We start from the raw sequence: 18,361 nt of genomic DNA on the forward strand, positions 1-18,361 counted from the left end.
AGTGAATTTTGCACAATATAAAACCTGGAAATAGTTTGTGATTCAACCACAGTCCACATACCCTTGAACATTTCTGTGCAAGGACGACGGAAAATGCAAAATAAAGAGCCATAAACAACACAGCCCATATCTCAAAACTCCTATTTCTTGGGTCCACGTTACATAGCATCCACGTATTTGCATAACTTTGATCTCCAAAACACGTTTGAGGCCCTGGAGCCAGTCTCTTGTAAATATGTATTTTTTTAATCTCTGCCATAGGTCACCACATTGGTAAACTCCAGCAACAAAGGCCCATCCAATAAGAAGAAGGGTCGCTCAAAGAAGGCACACGTTTTGGCGGCGTCAGTGGAGACTGCTACACAGAACTTCCTGGAGAAGGGAGAAAAGATTGCCAAGGAAAGTCAGTTCCTGAAGGACGAGCTCACTGCTGCCGTGGAGGATGTCCGCAAGCAAGGTATATTGAAAATGCATATTGCAACAGTCTGTGGTTCCCGGCTTGTTCAGAGTGCTTCTCAAGATGGGGGAAAATGATAAATAAGTTATATGCTATGTATATATCATCTGCCCCAGTGAAATATAGAAGCGTATTTTGAGCCTGATAGTTTCCCTTTGGCTGTGTGTTTTAGTGAGGGAGCCCATTCATGACGACCTTTCATTTAGGTTACAGACACGTCACATTAATATTAAGATGTATCTGCCTTGAATTACGTGAACTTTATTTCCCCTTTTCAGTATATTTGACCTTTTGCCAGAGAATTATTTGGGCTTTACAATTACACAAATTAAATGTGACCAAAACTTGAGTCACGCTAAGGTTTTCATCCAACCATTAAAAATATCCTTGTTATTTCAGGCTTTAAATGTATATTTTAGTATTTTTCCCGCGACCTTGAAGGGGTCATAAGTGTATTGTGAATTTGCTGTCTTGATCGTAATTGCATTTTTAATTACCACTTTTATTCAACATTTTATAAAGATTTTCATGTTTCTTCCCGGCACGATGAGGCTGAGCTATGTGGGCACATCTCCAATTTATTTTAATGTGCATCAGTGAAAATTGTATACTGCTGTGTGCATGCAAGCAATCTGTATTTTTGGAACGGAGGTTTTGTTTTACTTTGTTTCTATAGAATGTAACTTTCCCCCTTTTCACGGACGTGCAGAGGTTAAGAGTGGTTTCTCCTCTTGAGTTTTATAAATGGGACCCCAGATGTCCAGCCCGCTGAGTGCTGCACTGTGGTTGGGGGGGGTAAATGACATGTTGCAAGACGGGCCGTGCTCTGCCCAGGAATGTTACCTTGGTAGTGGTGGCCTGTCACTGAGGCGGAATTCAATGTCTGCTGTTAGCTGGTGGCTAGGCCTGGCTGTCAACCATGCCACGCTGCTCAGTAAGGCGTGCCTAGACTGATAATACAGCTATTGAGAAGGGTAACACCCCCCCCCCCCATCCTCGCTGAACACACACACGCACACACAGACGCACGCTCAAAAAGCATTTTCCGCCCAGCTGTGGCCTGTAGCTGTTACCAGTGCTACCCCCTCCCATCCCCCGACACAAAAAAAAAATCTGTTGTGATCACAAAGGTTTTGGGTGCCTAAAACTTGTCCTCCTTGATTTTCAAGTTATTGATCATTTTCTGACTGTTTGGGTCGCGTAATCTCCACACCTCGTCGCTGTCTGCCCCTGTCCTTGTCTTCACCCTGCCAGTGTCTTTGTTGTCCTGCTGATTTTTTTTTTATTTTTCAGGGCCTCACTGTGCGGCATACGCATTTATCATTTCATCTAGTACTTGGTGGGCTGCAGGGTAGCGTTAGATGGATATGGGTTTATTAAAGAAACACTGATCACTATCTGCCCCCTGAAAATGGCCTTATTGATTTTGGTCGCAGGGGGTAATAACAGCTTGAAGGTGCACACAGTGGTGGAGATCTGTTGTCGATCATTTGCAAACGGCTTTAGCTCTCTGCCGGCGTGAAATGTTATTAATCAATGACATTTCTGCTCTACAGGTTTTATGCTTCTGTATTGACCACACTTTCTGTCTCTTATTTTCCCTTTTAAGGTAATAGAGTCATGAATTAACGGCAGGGTCTCAGACAGAGCTCACAAAATCGGTAGCCTGACATTCAGGCGCATTTGACTATTCAAGTCTGGTTATTTGCATTGTGCAGTTTCTTCACTTGCTATCTTGAGGCTTATTACAGCCACAGATTTTTTTCATTCGTGACGATTTGTCGTGGCCTGCATGGATGTGAATCTAGGACGCCTCTTGGCCTGAAATATGACACTCTCGGTGATCAGAATTCTCAAGTGTGTACCTCTGGCTGACATTCCTTTGAAATTTCTTGTGATGTATACAAGATGCACACAATGACTTGTGATAATCATGGAAAGTAATCGAAAAGCCAAACCTAGGCTTTATCGTTTTCAAAAGAACCCATTTGAAGAAATTATGTCTTTGCTCAAGTGGAAATTTAAAATAATAAATAAATTAAAAATTTGAATGAATCTGCAAGTTGTTGGCAACATTCATTCAGGTGTCTCACAATGAAAGGGCCCAACACAATTAGAATTATAGTTTGTACAGACTTTTTCTTGACTGAAGAAGAGATTTAGAATACTGTTGAAGTCCTAGTGCACAAGGTGATTGGATTGTTGAGTTTAAGATAATTCATTGGTTCAAGGTCTTTGAACCGTAACGATTTGAAATGCTTACAAAAGACCACGTCTGGAAATCTTTAATTGACAGAGCAATTTTGATAGTCTTTGTGATAAAGACTCGCTTGAATGCAGCAGTGTTAACTCTTGCTAGATTTGGGTATTGGTACATATTTTGAATAATTTCGAAATTTAAATCTTCGAGTACAAGAAAATACACTATGAAGCTCATTTTCAATTCCATTGAACTCGCAGTAAGCACAGACCTGCTCTCCCCCCCTCCCCCCCCCCCCTCCCGCACCTGGTGTGGCCCGTCTCAACATGCATGTTTCTGCAGTCTGTGATGCCAATTGATTTTTCCATAATCTACTGTATTCCCCCAGAACAATACTTAGTGCTTGACAAACTACACTCTGACCTTTGTTGTTATCACTGCATCAACCTTTTTCCAAAAAGGGCTGTGTATGCATATCAACGTGCAGCCAGATGTGATTCTAACTCAGAGATGAGCTGAGCGTCTTTATTGTGTGATGCAATACTCGTGACATAATTGACCTGTAGCTGATGGTGTGCGTGTGTGTGGTTGTGGGAGGTAGCGTCTATATAAACCAGGAAGTATATACACTATGCAACATGTGAGGCATTCCAACTATACCACAGCTTATAATGGGTGCATCAGGGTTTAAACCACTCAAAAACATTTCATATTTTCATTTGTTTTCAGGTTTATGGACTGGACTGAAATTCTGAAATTGTTAGGTTCAAATGTTGAAACAGTTGCTGTTTTTTTTTTTTGTTTGTTTTTTAAACTAGTTCCAACAGATGCTTTGTTTTGTCCCACGCTCTCAGGTGATTCGATGCGTCAGGCTTCCGGGGAGTTTGCGGAGGACCCCTGCTCCTCTGTGAAAAGGGGCAATATGGTTCGCGCTGCTCGAGCTCTCCTGTCAGCAGTCACACATCTGTTGGTGCTGGCAGACATGTCTGATGTCTACAAGCTTCTTGTGCAGCTTAAACTGGTAAGACAACTGTTCTTCTTTCCATTCTTATTTCAACGTTTTAGCTTTGCATAATGTAATGGGCTTTTATTTACAAACAAAAAAATCTCGCTCTCTACTCAGTGCGCTACAAGCTTACGTTTGAAGCTAATAGTTAACAGTGTTGGACATTTTTTTTAAATGCTGTGCAGTCATGCAGACAGTACTCAACCTCATGATGCGCGATAAAAATCATTAAAATAATCGTCATTTTTCTGAAGAGGAAATGCACCATTTTAAATCATGAATTACAGACATTTGTGCACTCATATTAAAAAAACAAAACAAAGCAAAACAGAAATGGGGCATTTTCAAAAGGAGAGTGGCTTCTCCTTTTGTGAACAAAAGAGGAAGTGAAGTGCTCTGCTGCTCGGGATGACATTTCCAACGCTTGAGTCGGATGTTTGATTCTCTCTTTATTTGCCTCTTCAGTGGGAAAAGATATTAGAATGCTTTTTTCTCCTGAAACTTCACTGGATGCCTAGCAAGACTTTTCTTCACCGCTCGTTCCCATTATGGCAACAGTCATGTTATTCTCGCTGTCTTGTGCTAAACTCAGTACCACCACAGTCTCTGATGTCAGATCAACGTGTACATCAAATCTAGATGTAAACTCGCACAGTTCCTCTCAGGGCACCCTTGGTGTCAACATCTGCAAAGTGGGGTTTTTCTCTGGATGTAGAAGATTTTGGCCTTCATGTTAGGGGTGCTTCTTGGGGAGATGCTGTGCCCTCCAAGCACTCCTCCAATCAGGAAGAAAAAAACCCTCTCTGTTCTTGCTACAAGTGGAGAGTCGATGGAGCCTTTTCTGGGACTTCAGCCCGCCAAGTTTTATCAGATGGGCTGATCCTGTAATTTCCTTTCCACCAACTGTTAAAACCTCTCGTTATAGGTTTTTTGAAACATGCTTTTAAATAAGACTATATTTTTTATGTTCTTTTTATTTATTCTTAATATGTTTTATGAGTGTTTGAATGTTTATGTATTTTTAATTGTATGATTCTGTATCTGCTAATCGTCGCGATGAAACAATTCTCCCGTTTTCAGGTCGAAGACAACATGGTGAAAGTGCGTAATGCAGCGACGGAGCAAGATCTCGGGATCCAATATAAAGCCTTGAAACCAGAGGTGGAGAAGCTGAACATCATGGCTGCCAAGAGACAGCAGGTACTGTACAGCTGGCATGGAAGAGAGATAAGGTCAGGCTGCGAGGGCAAAGAAGTCTTGTAGATTTAATTGGGCTGGGAGCTTTTGAAGTGCCTCAATGGCTGTTAGCCGCCGTGTCGCTATTAAAATATGCTATCCCATTTTCATTCCAAATGGCGAGTAAAGAAGTGTGAGGGGACAGAAAAAAAAAACTAACCCACTCGTGTCCTTATTTGATGCAGTGAGCATAAAGAACAATGGCTATTTTCTGTCAAGTGGACTGAAAGTGGTTTGAGGACTGGACCCAGAATGTGACAAACACTCATGTTTGCGACAAGAAATGGAACGTTGTTTTTGAGTATCAGTGGCAGTCAAAGGAGTTGGCAGCTTAATTAAACTCCTAAATGGAAACAATGGGCGACTCAGTATTTTCTGTTGCCCCTCCCAGGGACGAGGGGGGACAGGGGGGACGGGGGGGGGACTTGCTTATTCGTGAAAATACAAAACAATCAGTTTTAGTGAAATTTCATTCTTGGCTGAGGTGTAAGTCGTTATGTAGTTTATAATGTGACTCTCGAGTTGACTTTATTGAGAGCACCTTGAAAATATTTGTGGCAGCTATTTGCTGTGTGTGTGTGTGTGTGTGTGTGTGTGTGTGTGTGTGTGTGTGTGTGTGTGTGTGTGTGTGTGTGTGTGTGTGTGTGTGTGTGTGTGTGTGTGTGTGTGTGTGTGTGTGTGTGTGTGTGTTCTTCAGCATAGACACGGTGACGTTACCAGCCGGATGTTTCCCGAGCACTTTATCGTGTCTTTAAATCCCCCTGATGATTGGACTCGACCTGCTCTTTTAATGCACTTTTTATAATGAGAAAAGCTTGCCAAAATGATCACCGATGATTTTGTGAAAAATGCTTGTAACTGCACTTTTTTTTTATACAGAGCAGAACGTGTGTCACCAAAGTAATGCATAAAGCAATGGGGTTTAATTGAGCTTGTTGAAGCCGGAGCGGAAGTGCGGAGAAAGCTTTGAGACGGTTCCACTCGAAGAGGGGAGCGTTCCTTTTGTGTACACTAGCCATTTTTTTTTTAACGCCATAAATTTCCGCCGACGATCACTATCTCCTCCCCCTCCTGTGAAGATGTAATTGCAATATAATGCTGGGGTCTGAATAGCAACGCATTAAATTGCACAGGCACATTATAATGGCCTGATTATGACTGTGTTGTGTTACCGCAGGGGACAGAATAAATCTGGGTCATCCAGAACAAACTCTGTCTCACTAAGTGTCTCCATAGTGGTACGACAAGCCCGTTTTAAATTTAAAGTACATTACTACCCATCTCCCCTGCAGTATTTCACCCTCCAGTGGAACTGTTTTCTTATGCAGCCCTATCCTGTGTTTTTCCCCTTTCACCGTAACTTTGCCAGGAGCTCAAAGATGTCCACCACAAAGACCAAATGGCCGCGGCTCGGGGCGTGCTGCAGAGGAACATCCCCATGCTGTACACGGCCTCCCGTGCCTGCCTGCAACACCCCGACCTGGCAGCCTATAAGGTTAACCGTGACCTGATCTACAAGCAGCTGCAGCAAGCAGTGTCGGGCATCTCCAACGCTGCCCAGGCTACCGCATCCGAAGACTCGGTGCTCGGTCAGCCAGCGGGAGGCGGAGAGCTGGCGTATGCCCTCAACAACTTTGATGTAAGTCGAATGAGTGGTTTGCAAGTCACGGCCGCTTTTCATTTAGTGTCAGTCCGGTCAGACGGGTGGACCGCTAAGCACAGATTTTTAAAATAATTAATTTTATACGTCAAAAAATAGAAGTAGGTGGACGTCTCTTTTTCAGGTATGCTATGGTTTACTTATTACTGCTATTTATTTAAATGTAGAGTGGTGCTTGTGGCGGGAGGTCTTGTGAATCATAAAATGACCAAAGCCCTTGAAGGAGTCGAGGTGGGAATTAGGATGAGATGTGTGAACAAACTGGGACATTTCTGAAGGCTACATTTGAATATTTTCTTGAGTCACCACTTTGTGCTCCTTTATTTGCTCCCATCTCTTTTCAGAAGAATGTAGCTGCAGGTCTCACTATAAACCTTCTCTGCTTTTAATTTTATAAACTATTAATTGGAAAAGCATGGTAGGACATTTCCTAACTACATGTGTTTGGCAAATTCAGTTTATAGGCTGCATTGCTAAATTACTTTTACACGTATGATTAGGAAGGTGAGTTTTTAATCTTTAATCCAGTTTATTTTATTTTTTAAAACAACGCTTGGCTTCTGTCACTACTGATGGGTTTCAATTAAGCCCCTCAAAGGTAAAACACAATCAATGATTGAATTGTTCACGTTCAAGTTTTGCAAAATTGCAGGTTTTCTCTGATCATTTAGTGAAGTGTTGGATTCACTTTCCATCCATCCCATTGACATATTGACAGGCTCGGACTGTTCAACCTGGGGTACAAATGAGAAATGTGTGATGACTGGCCACTTGTTTAAGGTCACTCGACAAGCCGCGGGAGAATATCCGCAGAGTAAGCACGAGCCGTTGCTCTCGCAGTCTCCTCGCTCGTGCCCGAGTCGAAACGGCTTCTGAAGTCAAATGGAATTAGCATTCAGCTCAACATGAAAGACATCAGCAATGAGGGTAGAAACAGTCGTTAACAGCACATATTTGATGACCAACGGTTGCCCCAAGCGAGGGAGAACATAAGTGGAAGCTGAACCTTTTTTTTTAAATTGCAAATGCTATGATAATAGACATGAAAATTAGTTTTTAAATTATAGATTTCTATTCAAGAGGAGGAAAAGAATAATAAGTGGTTGAAAAGTAAGGAATGCTATTTTACTGGTCCCTAAATATGTGCTTTTAATACCAATTACATGATTCGATGATAAGACTGCAAAAGATGTTGACGTTCTCTCGCTCTGTAATGTTGTTGGGCCAGAGTGTGGATGATCAGACACACGTGTGTGTGTGTGTAGTTCCACCTGCAGGATTAATATAAATATGCATTTCTTTCTGATATGTAACTAGAACTCATGAGCTGGCAGAGTTCTAGTTATTGGTTATCATAATTAAATGTAGCTTTTCATTTAAAATGTAAGCTAAAGGCATTGGCTAGTTTTAGTTACTTGTGAGATGTACCTTTCCGTAATTTCCGGACTATAAAGCGCACCTGAATATAAGCCGCACCAGCTAAATTTAGGGGAAAAAACAAATGTGTACATATACAAGCCGCACTGGACTATAAGCCGCAGGTGTTTCGTCAGGAAATGGGTACGCGGAGCGGATCGGTTCGGCGACTGCGAGCCTGTGACTCCGGACTCGCACCGTGGATCCTGTTTGCGGGGTCCGCTGGTCACCTCGGTTAATTGGTATGGAGTCGGACCAGAACTCGACAACAGGAGCAAGACAAGAGAACATACAGACGAGAGCGCGAGCGATCTAGCCAGATCTATTGCCTTTAACTTAAAAGCTGCATCATATGCAATTCTTTGTTTGTTTTCCATAATGAGGGTTTGTGCATGAAAACTTCCTCTGTGCAAACTGTCTTGCTCTCGTTCTGTATTTGGTTCCACTTTTGCTTTCGTTGTTCGAGCGAAATGCCTGTCTCACTCTTTCCCGAGCCCACCCAAAAATCCATAAATTGAGAAGGTCCCCTAGTGGCCGTTAGCTGTAAAAAAAACATAGATTAGCCGCACCGTTGTATTAGCCGCAGGGTTCAAAGCATGGGGAAAAAGTAGCGGTTTATAGTCCGGAAATTACAGAATATGTTTTTGCATCTGGAAAAAAACCCAGCTGACAGTGTCAGGAGGCGACGCTCCCTCTCATGACTGAACCAGTTCACTTTACACCATTTATAGTTGTCAGTTGTTGAGGCACGTCATTTCAAGCAGTTCATTCAGTCTAATTTGACCTTCCGATACATTTTAAATGTGTCTGTCAGCTTTACTTGATGTGAAAGGAGTTCACAATCTTAACCTATCCAGCAATATTTTTTTCATTCTTAAAATCCAGTCTTTTCTGCTGTGATGTAAATTTCAAACATAATTTAGAGCAGAGGAAGAATTATAGCCGCTGAGAATTTTCTTTTAACTTGCCCATGCTGTAGGCTTTGTGTTCAGAAATAGAATGAAAGCCAGCTACTCAAAGTGATTAGGTAACAGTCATAGAACTCTGTGATAAATTATTATAAAGTATTGGCTGTGGCAGATGGCGCGCTCAATGATTAATGCGCACAGAAAAGTGTTTGCATTGCAGTCTTACGGATCTGTTGCATCAGTGATCGGTTCACAGGTAGCGATGCAGAAAGTCGCTCCTTTTAAACGCTGGTGCGCAGGCCAGATAATTACAAGTGGCTGCAAAAAAAAGGAAAAAAAAATAGCAAATGATTCACTCTGTTTTTGTCTCTCTCACTTTTTTTCTTCTCCATTTCTCTCTCGTGTCCCTGTTGCCATGGTGATATGACACGCAAGCAGAGCAGGTCAGATGAGACCGAAAAGAGGGGGCTGGAGGTAGCAGTGATAGAAGGCAGCGATAATCAAACCAATTCTTGAATTGTTTCATATTTAGTTCTTGTAATGCCTCAGATCAGAGGGCAGGTTGACCCCCACCTCCCCCATTCAAACAAATGTCATTCATGGTAACTGCTTTTTTCATCAAGCAAGTTTTTTGTTGCCGTGTGTTTACTCCGTGGGTATCACACATCAAAAATTTTCTTTACTCGCAGATGTGAGAGGTACCTGTCCTCGCTTTGTTGTCTGTGAATTGATGTAAATCACTGTTGTTTGTGTGTTTAAAGGAATTGGATGCTTTGTTCTTTTAAAACAAAAACAAAGAAGCTTGTAGTGGGAATGAAAGCTGAAAGCCAACGTACTTCTCACAGCAGCAAAATGCATCTTGCTATTTGTCGATTTGAATATAAATCGTGTGTAGTTTACATTAGACAAGGGGTAAAACATGTTTTTTTTTTGTAAAAGATTCAAACTACTTAGTTGATACCGACAGTAGCGCTTGCATAGTTATAGTACATGTATGTATAACTATTTTTTTTTTTCCTACCCAGTTTGTCAATGTGTCAAATTGGGCCTGCTGGATCTGGCTCTTGGAGTAGCAAGAGATCAGAGAAATATTACGAGCTGCAGCATTTCCCCCCCTCCAGTTCTGATTCATCCTCAAACCTTTTTTTTCCCCCCACAGAAACAAATCATTGTGGACCCCCTGTCGTTCAGCGAGGAGCGCTTCCGGCCCTCTTTGGAGGAGCGACTGGAGAGCATCATCAGTGGCGCTGCCCTCATGGCTGACTCTTCGTGCACGCGCGATGATCGCAGAGAGCGCATCGTGGCTGAGTGCAATTCTGTGCGCCAGGCTCTTCAGGACCTTCTGTCTGAGTATATGGGCAATGTAAGTGTCTCGCCTATCACTGCCTTTTGTTGCTGCCACAAGAGCCTCTGCAGCTTCTCCCACTACACCACAGCTCAGGATTTATCACTGGGGCTACATTTTGCGAAGTAATGTAGTTGAAACTCTTGGGAGCTGTAAAGATCTCACAAAGTGTTGTGAGGAGAGTGATCACACACAATATGTAGTTTAGTCAACTGAACCTTCACATTTGGTATAACAAATTCCTTTATCCAAATCAGATGCTCAATCACAGTATTCCAAAAAATTCACTAAATATTATCTGTACTAATCTTTGTAAAGCGCCGTGAGAAAATAGAGTAATGCTTAAATTATGAACTTAAAATTGCTTTATGCAAATCTTCTGTATATTGTCATAAACACCTATTCTTCAAACAACATATTGAACCAGTGTTAATTTATCTTATGTAAAACTTTATCTTGACAACAAGCGAATGTCAGTGTCTGAGGCTTGCCGACATGAAATTTCTGCCTGTTGCATAAATGATCTGCTGCTATCACTACGGGTGACTGTGGTCCCAGTCAGCAAGCCAGCCACCAGCAATGAAATGTTAAAAAGAAATTAATAACATTTTAGCCTACAGGTGTAAAAAGCCACACACCTTTATTTCCTCTTAATTTTTGCTTCTTGTCAAGATTTGTGTTTCTGTTTCCCGAGCGTTGTTACCGTCAGAATTGTCTGAAGCCACTCAGTTAAACGAACTAGATGGAAACATTTGCACTTGACACAAAGATGGCAATGTAGCAAGTGACATCAAACGCATGGTGGTCACATGCAGATTATATTCACTGCCTGTGTCATCAGACAAATACTGGAGGAGCTTGGTAATATGTTCTAATTCACTGCAATGGTTTTATGCATTGAAACACAACATAGATTCTGTCCTCAATGCCTTCTTTTCAATGTAGTAGCTCATTTTTTGTCCTAAGACTTCATTCAACCTCGAACAATAGTCATTTTAACCATCATGAATTTTAGGAAAAACAAAATGCATAAAACACATTAGTGATGCAGGAAGGAGTTTCATTTTTGAATTCAATTTTGTTTTTAACAACCCTAAAGAATTGTAACGTTCTTTTCATATTGTTATTAACCACAATTAATACAACAATGGTTAACGACTCACCAAAACTGTGTTGACTTGTCGACGTCGACTTCCGCTCTTTCCAGTTCCTGTTCTGCCGTTTGGTGTTACACAGACAACAGGTCTCGTTGGTAGGAATGAATATCATGTCCACGTTGATTTCCTGTTTTCCAAGTTGCCTCCTCCAAACCTCAGCCAATAATAATAGTTTAAGTGTTCATAAGTCTGCTGTTAGTTCACTGGCTTCATGTTGCTGCTTTTCACTTTACTTTTGATGTGACATTTTATCTTCTTTCTATTACCTTTTAGTTATTGGGACAGTTTCCATTTCAAGGAAGTTGTTTCTGTTTTGCAATGCAAAATTAACCAAATTCTAATAGCTAAGCTAAGGCTAACATCCATTTGTCAACGTGTCGTCATTTGTTTTATTTAGTCTACATTTTTTCTTTTTAGATTCGGAAAATTAAAATTGAGGACGAGCAAAAGGTTCAAGGTTAAACTTAGAACTATAAATGATCGGTCGTCACAGGACACAACAAAGGTTGTATGGCTAACTTATTAATGTTTTGTAGCATTAAGTATAACTGTAGTCTGTTTATAAGAAGTATTCTAGTATAAGTTCCATAAATCTGAGTCGCATTGCACATAATGATCTTATTATCATTACATAATTTCAGCTAAATTGCTGAATTGTGTCATGAAGCTGAATTGCTTGATGGCCATTTTAAAGAATTCCCATGAAGCACAAAGATGTAAACAATTTCATCTCTTCAACTGCAGTGTTTTAGTCTGCAAACAATGCCAAAATTACCTGTGTTTAAATACAAAATTATAAGGTTTGCGTGACAATACCATCCAGATCTATCTTGACTTTCTTTTTACACAACAACAAACCCAATATGTGATGGAAAAAACAAGTCAGTTTATGAGCATTCTTCAGTTAGCAAACACTGTAAATTATAACCATTTTATTTAAAAAATATATGTTTTGAGGCGGAAATGCTTTTTTTCTTTCTTTTTTAGTTTGGCACACTTTATCCACTATACAGATATGAAACTGCACATTTTACAATACAAAAGGAAATGGAAAGGGAAAAGCATTCATTTTGGACAATGAGGTTGGATAAGAGAGAGGGAATTAGTTCACTTATTTTTTCTTTTTTATTTTTTTTTAGGCAGGATGTGGAACCAGGGCTAAAGGGTGACAAGAAAAAACAAAATAGTTTACAAAGAGCCAGAGTGCAAAGGGATGCATATTTTAACAAATCTTGTGGATTTTCAGTCTCTTATTACAAGTTGAAGTCTTGAACAGTGAAATGTCAGGTGATTGACAAAACCTAGGATTTTTTTTTTTTTTTTTTTTTTTTTTTAAACATACATCCCCATTTTTGTGAGGTCTTCCATAATGTTGGCTGGATGACAGTTTTAAAAAAAAATAGACTTTTGAACATGCAAGAAAAATCAGAAAGGCAATAGTAATATCAGTGTGAAACAGGGAGAATGAAATTAAGCAAAGTTGAGATGTTTGGCTCCATAAATCTGTATGATCAGTGTGTGTTTTGTCCGTTTTTGATTGTGACAATGAACAATTGAACAGTTTTTGGTTTACACTAACACTTGCTAAGAAGTTGATGCAGGCATTGCATGAGCATGTGAGAATAGACATTGACATATGCATTTTGAAGCCAAATTTTTGATGGTCAAAAGAAAATTCCACAAATAGTAAAAATGGCCACCTTTTTAAAGGACACTTTGTAATGCTCCTTATGAAACATGGAAATATCTTGTAGTATTCCTCAGGTCGTGTTTGGAAGGGTGTAGGTTTGGACATTTTTGTACAGTTAGTGTGCATTTCAAGCTTAAGGTGTTGTCAGTAATTAGATTTGATTATTATGTATATTTTTTTTCCAAGGTGGGTTGTCTCTTTGAGAAATGAAAGATTAACTTTAGTAATTGCCCCTCTTGATCGCCTTACTTGTTCCTCTCAATCCCCTCTTTTACCCTGCCCCCTCGACCAAACTGAACACAAAGAGGTGCGGGGCTGCGGCAGCAGCTTTAGTCTGATGCTAATGCACATCCTCTCCCTGCTGCATACAAATGTCCTCTGACCCAGGCTTTCTGTTTGCTTATGGCTGGATCTCAATTTGTTTGCAGGGTATTGCCCACAGTTTAAAGTGACACTTAACGTTGGCTAAATAAGGAGTGGTTATGATTATACCCAATTTCAGAGAATGTAAACGGCACCTATGCAAGCCCAGGGGAGAACATAGTCACGTAAAAATATATATTCTGCTGCACAAAAGACAGTTCTGTCAGTTCTTTTTTGTGTGGCTGAACAGGATAAATGTTGTTGGCTCACTGGTGGGGGTGACGGAACATCAGATTTTTTTTCACCCTTTTTTTTGCTTTGCCTTAATTGGTTCAATCTTGAGCCTGTCAACCCTGATTAGTGCATACGCAGTAAAAAGGGCCAGAGCAACAGGGAAGCCTTTATTTTATTTTTTTTTTAGACTGAAATGCCCTTCTGTCTGTGCAATTCATTAGTCTTTTATTTTCACGCTTGTGTGTCTGGATGTTGGCCCTGATGCTCACTGAACGTGGACAAACTGTACTTTGACGTTTACACATTTTGAATATTATTGTCACAATTTTTGTTGCATCTAAGCAGGGAGAATCCATGTGTTGGACATGGCGTATCATTTTTTTGATAATCCTTTCAATCCGTATCGTTCTCAATATTGATGCACGTGTTTTAAGCTTTTTATTAAATTGGAGATAAGCGGCTGACGAACAATGCCTAGTTTGCCCACATGTTGAGAATGCAGTTGTCATGGTTGTCTCTTGTGGGCTGGAGTGCAAACATTCAACAATTTTAGCGTAAGCTGCAGAACAGCTGCCTAAGTCATTAAATCATCACTCTCCCTCAACCCACCCCTTTTTGATACAGAACAGAAAGAATTATGGAAGCAGTACGGACACCCACATCCCCCTTTTTAAAAATACATTTGTTTTGGCTAAAGAGAGCTGAGTTTTTGGGATGGCCTTTATAAATAATTATGTAAACAGGAAACAGTAACTGCTTTGGATCTGATGGAAGTTAATATAATTTGATAATTTTCTTGCGTCTTGGTTGGAGTTAGTCATTACCGTGTATTAAACAGTGTCAGGGTTCTTGAGGACTTCTTTTTATTTGTGATATTATGATAATCATGTGTTTTTTTTTAAGATACAATGCAGTAATATTTTGGTCTCAGTGGCCTTGAACATGTCATAGTACTGTCAACGTATTTAAACTGAAGAGTAAAAAAAAATAATCTCAACTGTATTAATTAATTTTATCCAGTGGTTAAATGATTGACTTATACTGTCTGTGGTGCAATTAGAAAGCGTATTTCAAATATTAACATTTTAAAAGAAAAAAAGAGACATAAATCACATTTCTCCACTTAATGTGTTTCGTTGGCAGAAAGCCACTTAGCTAAGTATTTTCTCTGTGCTGCAGAAGATAGAGAGACAATGTGAAGACAAATCTCACAGTTTACAATTTTCTTGTTTAAAATGATTGCCCCTCTCTGCTATGAACAACCTTCCATTTATAGAAAAATAAATTTGTGACTATCTCTACATCATCCCTAAACAGTCATGTTTAACCTCTGTCGTTGTAGCAGTCAGAATTTCTCGTGTTGTATCATATCTCCCCTGTAAAATTATGCTTTTTACATAAACTGGAAAAAGAAAAACCAAAACGCAAACCCTGTATCTTCTGAAATGGTCGAATGGCAAACCATATACTCTAGGAATAAATAAGAGTTCATACTTCACACTCTTTGTAAGGCAGTTGCTGACACTTGCACTGCCCGTAGCCATTGATGATCACAAGTGCCCCTTCCTCATGGCTAGGCTCATACTCATTATAGGGTACCTGTGTCGCCAAATCTGTCATAGGCTGCCGCTGCTGGGTCCTCATCTGTCTGCGGTTCTGAATAGCTGAACAGTGCCGTATCCTGCGCAGGGTGGGAGGGCAGCACTTCCGGGATATATACACGACAAAAATGATGAAAAAGAATGAAAACAGAAGGGCCATTGTTCCAATGATAACCCTATGAGTCATAACGGTGTTGTCTATTCCCAGGAAGTCATCTGTCACAGCTGCCTCATCCATCGTAGCAGTGGTAGCTAGAGCAGTGCTCGCTGTTTGTGTTGTAGTCGTTGTGGTGGTTACCGTGGTGAAGGTCCCAAAATCCTCTGTATAGTCCTGCGTGGGGGTCAGCTGCATAATTCCAAACAAGGAGCTTGTTTCTGCAGTTATAGTAGGGTCTGTGGTTGTACTGACGGTCTGAACCACTGGTGCCGAAAAATTCTGGCAAAGCTGGAATCCGTAGACTGCATCAAGTATCTCCTCACCTTGGGCGTATTCGGGGCTATGGCAGAGGATGGAATGTTCCCACCTTCCCCTAAAGGTGCTTAGCCAAGTTGCTAGCGAGCAAATCCTTTTGGTACATTCCCAAAGGTTGCTTGATAGCCCAACGGTTCCCAGGGACTGCCACATATCCATGACTTGTGAATCCAGGCTACTCAGTTTGTTGTTATCCAGCAGCAAAATCTTTAAATTCGGGAGTGTTTTGAACACGTCAGGTGTCAGCAGGCGGATTTCATTTCCTGTGAGGTCCAGCTTCTCTAAAGTGGTCCAGGTCCACTCCATGCCACACGTCAAGTTGCTGATTTTATTCCATTGCAGATACAGGAACTGGAGGGCCACTAGACGAGGGAAATGAGCTAAGTTGATCTTGGTCAGCTGATTGTGCTCCAAGTGGAGCTCTTTTAGCTTAATGAGCCCAGCAAATCCATTCCGAGCGAGACTCCGCAGACGGTTGTTGCTCAGGCCCAGGTACTCCAGGCTGCGGCAATCCCAAAATGCCCGAACAGGTGTGGTGCGAAGTAAGTTGGAGCGAAGATGGAGTATCTGGAGCTTTCTCAGTCCGTGAAACAGCTCTGGTTCCAAGGCCGTCATCTGATTGAAGGACAGGTCCAGTATTTGAAGATCAATGAGGTGAATGAAGGTTGTGTTGGGCAACTTGGTGATTCGATTGGAACTTAGATTGAGGTCCTTCAGCTTGAACAGTCCCTGAAAGGCATCCTCTTGCACTGTGGTAATCTGGTTGTGGTCGAGATGCAGCCAGGTGAGCTGACTAAAGCCATAGAATTGATTTGGGCTAAGCTCACTGATGCTGTTGTGACGTAGTGACAGCCCTAGTGCTCCCTTATCCACGGCATCAGGGGGTGCCTGAAGCCCCTGTGTGTCACAGTAGAACTGCAGGTCCTCGCAGCGGCATTTCTGAGGGCAAGTTGTGCTCGTTGCTGAAGGCAGCAGGCACACCAGGACCATGCTGATCAAACACACACACAAAGCCGCTGGTGCAGGTCCCACCAATGGCCACCTTGAATGGATACCTGGACGGGTTGAAACATAAGAATATGAACTATGTGCTCATCTCTGCAAAATGCTTGAAGATAATTTGTGAGCTTGAATTCTGCTTTTTTTTTGCGTGCTCTTTCATTCCCCGATGTGTACGCACGCCAGTACAGAAAATTGAACAACTTAGGAATCCGAGATGATTATTCTGTTCTTTTTTATTACATACATAACCTGGACTTTGTCTCCACTCCCTCGACATGTTCTTATTATCAAGGTTCAGCGTTTCTCTGAATCGTGCCATTCATTTAAACATTCTCATTGCTGTCATGAACACAAAAATGTTATCATGTTTTAAATTCCAAGGTCCTTCTGTTAGTCTAAATTACTTAAAGGACTGCTCTCCAGCACAAATGGTACCAAAGATGTAGATTTTTACGCATTTCCCCGATGACGAAGGAAAAATGAAGGACGATTGCAGGAAAGACACTAAAGCTGAAGAGCTTTTAGTCAGTCTGCTCTGTGGCTCTTACTTGTATCCCTTTTATATGTCCAGACCTGCCCTATAAAGGGGCTAACTTACCCATTCTTTTGTGCACATCGGAGGCTGCATTCAACTGTCCTTTTCCGCAGACTCTTGGAGCAACCAGGTGGAAGAAAAATCCAAAGGGAGAAAACCCTTTTGAATAAGCTTGAAAGGAATCAGCCTCTTTAGGAATAAAGCAAATCTGTGTCCGTCCAACTGAAACAAAATGAGAAATTCCATGTCACAAGAAGACTTTATTCCTGTGATTTTCCTCAGAGTCCGTAATCCACGTCGAAAATGTTGTTTTTCTTCATCCCGCAAATCCTCGAATTAGATGTTCATTTAAATTTTCGAGTTGATCAGTGCCATCCACAGCAACTCCAGCGAGCGGACCACCCTGTCCTCTTTTCTTCTTTTTTTTCCCTTTCACCCCTTTCGTTCCTTTCCACTGCGGTGATGTCAGCTCGGCGGTTTTAATTGAAGATAAAGCCTCCTCTCTTTCGCGGCTGCGGTTGTCCAGTCCTAACTTGTTGATGGCCGCTGGAGATCCAGCTTCCAGCCCCGGCTCAGTCACAGCATAGCCTCTGCAAAGCTGTGAGCGGAGACGTCGTCTGCTAGCTGAGACGCAGAGAGAGAGAGCGAGTGAGCGGGAGGGAGAGAGAGAGAGAGAGAGAGAGAGAGAAATAGGGAGGGGGAGGGAGAGAGATAGGCGGCAGAGGAGCGAGCGAGTGAGAGAGAGAGAGAGAGAGAGAAAAAGCAGAGCAGGGAGTCAGGGATGTTATTCTGTGCTTTTTGTTGCAGCCACTCACTGCTACAGAGTGGTGGCAGCCTGGCGTCGATCATCACCACTGTTTCTCTCTCTCTTTCCCTCGCCCACTCTCGCAAACAGCCCCCTCGCTCTCTCTCTTGCTCAGTCACTTGTTCTCTGCCTCATAGACACTGTTTGTGCACCTCAGCCTCGCTCCTCCCCCCCTCTTTGCGTTCCCCTTTCCCCTCGCTGGCTCGTCACCATCAGAATATTGATATCTTCAATGTGTTGCAGCGGGCTGCCGTTGGAATTACCCGCCGCTGTA

The 18,361-nt window shown here is 41.6% G+C and overlaps 2 protein-coding genes across 2 annotated transcripts in view; one reads left to right on the top strand and one right to left on the bottom strand.

Annotated features, from left to right (window-relative positions):
• Positions 1-18,361, top strand: part of ctnna1 (catenin (cadherin-associated protein), alpha 1) — a 52,141-nt gene that overhangs the window by 2,004 nt on the left and 31,776 nt on the right. The window contains exons 3-7 of the mRNA XM_076041495.1: positions 262-457; positions 3,512-3,678; positions 4,744-4,863; positions 6,269-6,538; positions 10,043-10,246. Of these exons, the coding sequence (XP_075897610.1) occupies positions 262-457; positions 3,512-3,678; positions 4,744-4,863; positions 6,269-6,538; positions 10,043-10,246 (957 nt within the window). The remainder of the gene's footprint in view (positions 1-261; positions 458-3,511; positions 3,679-4,743; positions 4,864-6,268; positions 6,539-10,042; positions 10,247-18,361) is intronic.
• Positions 15,161-17,470, bottom strand: lrrtm2 (leucine rich repeat transmembrane neuronal 2). The gene is made up of 2 exons (XM_076041571.1): positions 17,346-17,470; positions 15,161-16,800 (listed from the first exon to the last, which is right to left on the bottom strand). Exons 1-2 carry the CDS (start codon positions 17,347-17,349, stop codon positions 15,161-15,163), a joined length of 1,644 nt encoding a protein of 547 aa, XP_075897686.1. The 5' UTR covers positions 17,350-17,470.

This window comes from Nelusetta ayraudi, unplaced genomic scaffold (genome assembly GCF_046127955.1).
Source record: "Nelusetta ayraudi isolate G7.1 ecotype Tasmania unplaced genomic scaffold, CSIRO-AGI_Nayr_v1 ptg000068l, whole genome shotgun sequence".
NCBI classification, from domain to species: Eukaryota; Metazoa; Chordata; class Actinopteri; order Tetraodontiformes; family Monacanthidae; genus Nelusetta; species Nelusetta ayraudi.